This window comes from Coenobita brevimanus, chromosome 34, assembly GCF_032717465.1.
Source record: "Coenobita brevimanus isolate Jiangsu-jjx chromosome 34, ASM3271746v2, whole genome shotgun sequence".
Lineage (NCBI taxonomy): Eukaryota > Metazoa > Arthropoda > Malacostraca > Decapoda > Coenobitidae > Coenobita > Coenobita brevimanus.
The window spans coordinates 5,339,192-5,347,769 of record NC_136987.1 but is presented as its reverse complement, the minus strand read 5'-3'; the positions used below and the strand labels follow the sequence as shown (position 1 = coordinate 5,347,769).

General features: G+C 39.6%; 1 protein-coding gene across 1 annotated transcript; it reads left to right on the top strand.

Annotated features, from left to right (window-relative positions):
- Positions 1-109: 109 nt before the first annotated feature.
- RpS24 (ribosomal protein S24) lies at positions 110-7,883 on the top strand. Its single transcript, XM_080269523.1, has 5 exons — positions 110-143; positions 368-436; positions 4,802-4,870; positions 7,417-7,557; positions 7,730-7,883. The coding sequence occupies exons 1-5, from the start codon at positions 132-134 to the stop codon at positions 7,868-7,870; spliced, it is 432 nt and encodes a 143-aa protein (XP_080125649.1). The 5' UTR covers positions 110-131; the 3' UTR covers positions 7,871-7,883.
- Positions 7,884-8,578: the final 695 nt, after the last annotated feature.

Genomic DNA, 8,578 nt, shown 5'->3' with positions numbered 1-8,578 from the left:
ATGGCTAAGAGTTTACATCGGAAGTACTTTTTAAGAAAAAAGTAACGCAGTACATATTTTCTAAATTCTTTGTTTCTGACATCTGTACTCATACCGCTCTCTTCTACGGTAGGCAAGGACCACAAACAGCAATGGGGAAGGAGGTGAGGAGTTGCATATCTTTTATTATTACAGACATCATTACGAATTTGCTAGGTTTAAATACAGCTGTGTACATACTGATGTTTACTATGGTGACTGATGCATATAAAAGTAATGTTGAGTACTTCTGATAGTTTGACTAAAGCTTCAACGAGAGCTTGTATATTGTAAACAAACACTCGAAAGTGCTCCTTCGTGCAGTAATTTTAATTTTCTTCCATAACAGTCAGAAGCCACGGCTACGATCAGGACGAGGAAGTTCCTCACCAACCGGCTTCTCAACAGGAAGCAAATGGTATGTAATATAGTCTAACTTCTGTACCTCGGAACTTCGGCCCATTCAGAGCCCGCTTATTGTATGCTAGTTGACAATTACGGTAGTCAGACTCCTGGTAAATCGAAGTGGGTAATGTATCTGGAAGTCTGACCATTTTTTTTTTTTTTTCCAGTGCCCATTTTGGCATAAAGCATTTAATGGGAATAGGCAATAGTTAACGTTATTCAATTTTGGTATTTTTATCTTACAGGTTTGCACAGTTAAAGATCTTATTATATTTTAATGAAACTGCTGGATAATTCCTCTGCATAGAATTTGTAATTGTGTATTTATTTATTCAAAAAATTAAGTCACCATTGTGACAGCTTGAAAAAGTTGTGGAAATGTGTGATTTTAAAGATACCATCTCTACACAGCCTCACCAGATTTACAAGCAAACTGTGGCAAGTGGCCATCTCTTGTGTTAGACTTTGATTCAGCTTCAGTCACTAATTGTCCATCTCAACTAGCCTGTCCTATGCAGCACTTTCGTGAGCCCTTTTTAGACCAGTCAAGACCGGTCAAAGTTTGGTGGACATGATGTTCGTAAGAATGGATTTTAGACCAGTTCCATCCTTAAGCTCCTATTGGCTGGAGGAGGGAATAGGCGAGTCATGACAGAATCAATTGGGTTATGTAAACAGAAAGGACAAGTTAGTAATAAATCAAATTAGCGGTAAATATCGGTATTATTTTATAAGTGGACAATATTCAGTTCTGAATTTTAGCACCATTAACGTATAGTATAGTCCCTAAGGATCACAAAAAAAAACCTTTACTCCATTTGGAAATTGATATTTTCAGAGATAATGAATTTGATTTAAAATTCCCCCCCAAAAAAATACCTTGGATCTTCACTCGGCCACTCCGGGTAAAAAAATGCGTGCGTTAGTACGTTTGTTTCTCTTCCACTCGACCGCACATGCGTCTTGTAGGTATGTAACGCCCACTCATATGCCTACTTTAGGTCACGTGATGGAATTTGGCCAATGAATTTAAATCGCGCTTTTTTATTCCTTGTGGATGGAAAAATTCAAATCCTTCTCGCTATGGCATCTGAACAAGAAAGACGTGCTGTGTGTCCCTGGTGTGATGTTGATTATTTATGAGTGATAATGCGTTTCCACACGAAATCGGAGGAGGACACTGTGTATTACCTACGGAAGTTTATTGCCCAGACTGTCAGGAACCTTGTAAATTTTGAAAAGACAGACATCAGTCATACTGTGGTCGGTACAAAAAGTACGCAAAAAGCAAGAAACGGGTACAGTGTAGTTTTTGTGTTTCTAACTTCAAAGGAACTTTTCTGGACAACACACGCCTTCTTGCTTGGAAAATTATATTGTTCATAAACCACTGGATTCAAAGGTTCTGGAACCACGACGTTATTGCCAGACGACCCTCGTCCTGGACAATCGTATCTCAAGAGTAAGCATTCCCCTAGGATAGGTTAGGTATATTGGGGTAGGTTTGGTTAGGTTTAGTGTGTTTGGTGAGGTTATGTAATGTATTCCCCTAGGATAGGTTAGGTAGGTTGGGGTAGGTTTAGTGTGTTGGGTGAGATTATATTATGTGTTTCCCTAGGATAGGTTAGGTAGGTTTGGTTAGGTTTAGTGTGTTGGGTGAGGTTACATTACGTATTCTTCTAGGATAGGTTAGGTATGCTGGGTTACGTTTGGTTAGGTTTAGTGCGTTTGGTGAGGTTACGGTATGTCTGTTTGGTTAGGTTTCGTCTGTTTCATTATGTTACCCGGTGGTGCAGTGTATTTTTCTGGTGGATTTTGATGCGATTTGAGTTGTTTTTTACTTTATTTTTTTTTTTGGAAAATGCTTGATTTCACAGACTTGTCCAATTAAAGTTCATGATTGGAAGTAGCAACATTAAGGATCCAACAATTTTACACAGTCCAAACCCCACAGGACTCAGCCTAAACATGAAAGCAGCATTCATAGATTTTATCTTCTGTGTTACTAGTCTTTCCACAGATAATGGATGTCATAAATGAAATGTAATAGGTTGTAGCTCCTAGAATCCTCCTCCTCCCTTCCTGGGGGAGGGGGTATTTTTGGTAACATTTTCAGACCACCAAAGTGAAACCTAATGTAGTGATGAAAGTAAAATTTTCAGACCAGACCTTAGTATACTGCAGACCAAGAACGTCTATTTTCTCTTATGAGCTTGTGCTGGGCAAGCTTTCAACCGGACTGTATTCATTAAAAAAATAATAATAGCTAATGATGATGATAATAAAATTCCTGTAACAATCCTTATTCATGTTGTTTTTTTGTACTCATCACAGCCCATGGTATTTTCAGTCTCATGAAATTAGAGTCTTCTCTATGGCATACCTTCATAAATGCATCTTTCTGGGAGTGTTTTGTTCATCTTGAAACTGCCAGGTCTCATCCATTAATTTTTCTCTTGGTAGTCTCTTTAGGTTTTTTTTTCCCAGCAATTTTTGTCAGAAGTGCCCTTATTTTGCCATTTTCTTCCAGCCATCACCACAACAAAATAAGGCATTCCCCCTTCCCCACCCCACCCCCAAAAAAATAACATCAAAAGTCAGAGCACATGAAAAACCATCTGAAAAACCATGTACCTAACTGGATGGGGGTTAACCCCCCCCCCTCTTCCCATGACATTAACTATCTGGACCTCCACTAAACCTACCCTAGAAAGCCACTCAGACTTTCCATACATGTATTAGCTTGGACCTGACGTAATTTGGGGACAAACATAGCACTCTCCAGAATGACTCACTTATAAAGGAAATGCCATAGAGAAGATCCCCCCTGTCCTCCCCCCCCCCTTGATGAGAAAGTGCCATAGAACACACTGAAAGTATCATGGGACCATGATGAGTAAAAGTATGAAAATACCAATGCATTTCCAAAGGAAATAGCAAAGAGAAGACCCTTCCTAATATGATTAAAAAATTGTTTTTGAACAGTGCTAAAACTGTGGGACATTATGAGCCAAATATTATTTTTAAGCACCAGATTCAACCATACAGGTTGTTAAATCATCTCAACTGTACCAGAAACTAGTGTATTTTAAGGTGCTATTGTAATGGATAATAGCTTGAGACTGGTAAAAGAAAAACTGCAGAGAGGGATGACTACTGCAGAGTGAATTACATGTGCTATACAAACCATAGTGTGTATCGCAGTCAGATTGGGAGTTTTCATGAAGCTGAACTAAGTTGTATGGAATCATAATCTGAGTAATAATAAGGTATGATCTGATCTGAATAGGATGTGTGTAATTGTAGTTTTTTAAAACGTCTTGCTCTGCATCGAAACCATACTGGGCTGGTGCCAAGTGTGGTCAAAACTAGAGCTAGAGTAAGCTGTCCAGCATAACGGTCGCCAGTTGGGCTTTCATCCTCCCTGGCATTACCCTTGCTGGGCACAACCTCCATTGTACTTAAGTGTTTTCCCCTTTGTGAGGCAGTTGTCTGATGTGCACAGGGAGATCATGGGTGGGCTTTTGTATGTTTGCTGATTTGTGCTTTAGCCCCATTGCCCTCATTTAATTTTGGGATGCATGGTGGTCCAGTGAGCTAAGAGGCACCAGCCAAATGTGTCCTTAGGGAAAAGTCTTTATTTATTATCCAGAAAGCAAGGGAAAAGAATAAAGTTTTGTGTTGTTGAAGTAGCAATGATTTGATGGTTTGGCATGCAAGAATATTTTATCTTGGCAGTGTTAAATGTTTTGTATTGTTTACCACTTGTTGACACGTAGGGAGCACGTATGGTTTGGTTATATGGTTACCACCCAGCGTTGTAAATGATTTCTTGGCTTACAGGAAACCATTTGGCTTGTCACTTAATGTAAAGCCACCTGTAAAGGAAAGAAAAGCAATAAGAAGTGACAGGAAAGATGGGAGAAATAAGAAGAGAGGAGGGTAGGCACAGAAAAAGAATGATAAAGACTAAGGAAGAAGTAGGCAGCACTACATAAAGTGAGTGGATGATGGTCACTTGATGTAGTGCTGCCTACTTCTTCCTTAGTCTTTATCATTCTTTTTCTGTGCCTGCCCTCCTCTCTTCTTATTTCTCCCATTTCCTGTCACTTCTTATTGCTTTTCTTTCCATTACGGGTGGCTTTACATTGAGTGACAAGGTTTCCTGTAAGCCAAGAAATCATTTACAACGCTGGGTGGTAACCATATAACCAAACCATACGTGCTCCCTACATGTCAACAAGTGGGTTGGTGGAGGGTTAGTGCCCCTCTCCGTAAAACAAGTAACTCAAAGTCAAACGGCCACCCCTTATGGGATTATGGCGTCTGGCAATAGATAGTTAGATAGATAGACTTTCATATGAGTAATCTTTTGCAGGTTGTTGATGTTCTTCATCCCAATCGTGCTACTGTTCGCAAGACTGAAATTCGTGAAAAGCTAGCTAAGGTATGATTTGGGTTGTTCTAATATTGATTTATATTGTATATTGCTTTTGATATTATTTAGTAATTGTGCAGGTTCGTAGTAATATTCTTGGTTATTTGAATTAGCTTATTCCATTATTAGTAATCGAACCCATTTCCTCTCAAACTCCTTCAGCTTGAGTATGTCATTTTTACTGTATTCTTTCTACTTTTAAACTATATTACACCTTAGGGAGGCACCCTGATATTGAAAAGGTCACTGTAAGCTAAATCTGACCCCTGTTATGAGAGTTTTATCCTAGTCTGAATGAAATTGTCTGGAGATGGGAATAACAAAATACAGTACTATATTGTATATACATGAAAAAATTCTATAGAACACACTGAAAGTATCATGGGACCGTGATGGGTTAAAGTATGAAAATACCTATGCATTTCCAAAGGAAATACCAAAGAGATGACCCCTCCCAATATGGTGAAAAAATATCATAGAACGTGGTGCAAAAACTATGGGACCATTATGAGCCAAATTACTATTGTTATAATTTATTTTAATCACCAGATGTAAGTGCAATTTTGGATGATTCAACCATACAAGTTCTTAAATCATCCCAACTGTACCAGAAACTAACATATTTGAAGGTATTGTAATGAAGAGTAGCATGAGATTGGTAAAAGCAAAACAGCAAAGAGAGGGATGACTGCTGTGGGGTGAATTATATCATCATCATCATCCTGGCCTCCTTTCCCACCCTAGGGCAGGGTGAGGAGTAACAATGTCCAGACAGCCCAAATTTGCCCAGTCCAATGGGCCACACTTCCATTCACTCATCATTCAAGCCCCCGGAATCCTGGCTCTATCGTATACGCCAAAAACATTCATCACGTTCTGTAGCTTCACATAAATGTATCTGATAGAGTCAGTCTGGATGCTGCCACGATAAAATGAGGTGCCAAATCCCTCATCATGTACTGCTTCTCACAACATTCATCCAGCCAGCTCAGTCTCTTGTCAGTTGTCTATTCCCACCAACTTCCAAACCTCTCTTCCTCACACACTCGTCCACCATATCTCTCCGTCTCCTTGGCCTACTCCACCTCCTCCCTCCTCCAAATTCGCTCAGATATACCTTTCTCACCACTCACGTTATCAGTTCTCTCCACATGACCATACCACATGAGAACACTCTTCGATTCTGGTGTCCACAGACTTCCTCTCTCCACAGCTTTCACAAATCATATTATTTCATATCCAATCCACCCTTTGTACTCCACATACATTTCTCAGCAGTACAAACCATATTGTATATCCTAGTCAGATTGGGAGTTTTCCTGAAGCTGAACTAAGTTGTATGGAATCATAATCTGAGAAATAATAAGGTATAATCTGATCTGAATATGATGTGTGTAATTGTAGTTTTTTATAATGTCTTGCTCTGCATCGAAGCCATACTGGGCTGGTGCCAAGTGTGGTCAAAACTAGAGCTAGAGTAAGCTGTCCAGCATAACGGTCGCCAGTTGGGCTTTCATCCTTCCTGGCATTACCCTCGCTGGGTACAATCCCCATTGTACATAAGTGTTTTCTCCTTTATGGGACAGTTCTCTGATGTGCACAGGGAGACCTCATCTGAGGCACAATAAAGGTAAGCTTGGGCCAAGCTTTCAGCATCATATGAGGTACAGTTAACATTGCTTTTAAAACACTGACTGAGGGGGAGGTCAGACTACCTTACTAAGAATCTGCCTGGAAGGGGTGAAATGGATTTGTGTAATTCAGAGGTAGAATATAAGCTGTGAAACAAAAGTAGAATCTGTGTCAGTTGTGTTCCCTGTTGAATTGGCACTATTCATTTACGTATCTGGTATTAGGCAGGGGTGTCACTTGATGTAATGCTGCCTAATTCTTGATGTCTGTCATTCTTTTTCTGCATCTGTCCTCTCTTCCTACTTCTTACATCATTTCTGTCAAAAGCTGTTACCCCTCTTTACACTTGAAGTACCTCCTACACAGTGACAAGCTAAATGGTTTCCTGCAACTTAGGAAACCATTTATAATGCTGGATGGTAACCACATAGGCGAATACTATAACAGGGTGCCATGGAGCCTACCATGAGTAATGCCATATCAGTATCTTTGGCATGTGCAGTATCCTAATTTCCACCTTGCATCAGAGTTTTCATAGCACCAACCACGTTCTTTTAATGAACTACTGTACCTTCATATTTTAATCTCCTTACACAACATTTTTACATTGCTGTGCCAAGTTTGTTTCATTCAGAATGCTTCTCCATTCTGCGCATTACATGGTGAACAGGAATCATACTTTGTTGTCGTATCTGCATTGTCTTGAACGTTGTTGCTCATTAATGTACACCAGGCTGAGAGCAAGTCTGCATAGTTACTCTTTACTGCTTGCTGGCAGCAAAGCGACGGTTGCATAATTTAGGAATAAAATCACTCATCTTCTGCTATCCACCACCAGCTTTGTATGTGTAAATATACAGGATTGTATATTGTGCAAATACTTTTATTTATCAAATCATTTCTCTGTGGATTTCTTATTGCAGATGTACAAAACCACTGGCGATGTCGTATTCTGCTTTGGCTTCAGAACAGCTTTTGGTGGGGGCAAGAGCACTGGCTTTGCCCTTATTTATGACACCCTTGACTATGCAAAGAAAATTGAGCCCAAATACCGTCTTGTGAGGGTAAGTGTGGTGTGCTCTGGAGTTGTTCATTCACCTTAATAGTGATGAGCCATAAAAATAGGAATTGCCGACTGACGACATATGGAGCATGATATGCTCTGACACTCTACTAATGTATTTTTTTATGCTACACCTTGGTGAAGAATGTTACCATTTATTTTCAACATTATAGCAAGGGCTGCTGGAGTTGAAGAAGACCGCTCGCAAACAGAGGAAGGAACGCAAGAACAGGATGAAGAAGGCTCGTGGCACAGCAAAGGCCAAGATGGCTGCTGCTACGAAAAAGGTAAAGACAATATTAACTATATTGTAGGTCTTGGCATATTGGTATACAGATATTAAGCATCTCACATTATCATCATTAACTCTACAGTGGACCACAGTAATGTACATTCACAATAAAAGTTAGCACATTGCAGTTTAACTAATGTTCTTATAGCAGGTATAAGTTGACCAGGGAAATACCATGATTTTGAGTATTTGCTTGTGAATACACAAAAGAACTTGCATCTCCAGGAATTATGGGACATTGTTTAAAAATACTGCAGTAAACTGCCACATAGATGAATTCTCTTCAGTTTCACTCATTGCAAACCAGATACTGCAGGTAGAATACAGCCAGCTTTAATACCTTTGTGGGTGGGAGATGGGGGGGGGGGGGCATTCTTGTTCTGTACTGCTGAGAGAAATGAACGGGAATCAGGCTTTTTATTAGTCTTGATACTCAGGAAATTTTTTAAATTTAACAAACTTAAAAAATAATCATGTTTCTCACCCTTTCTTTCTCTTTCTTCCTTTGCAGAAGGTACGTGTTGTAATGCTAGTTGCTGTCCTGAAGACCAGGCATTGGCAGCATGTTGAGTTGAAGTTTGATTTAGCTTACATCCCTTTGAGTCCAGGGACATATTTTTCATATTTTCTTGCCCCCTGCAGATGATTTTAATAAGCTTTGGAGGAATTTCTTCGGACATGATGATAGATATACCCTTAATGAATCTGGGTATTATAAAAAGACTTTTCT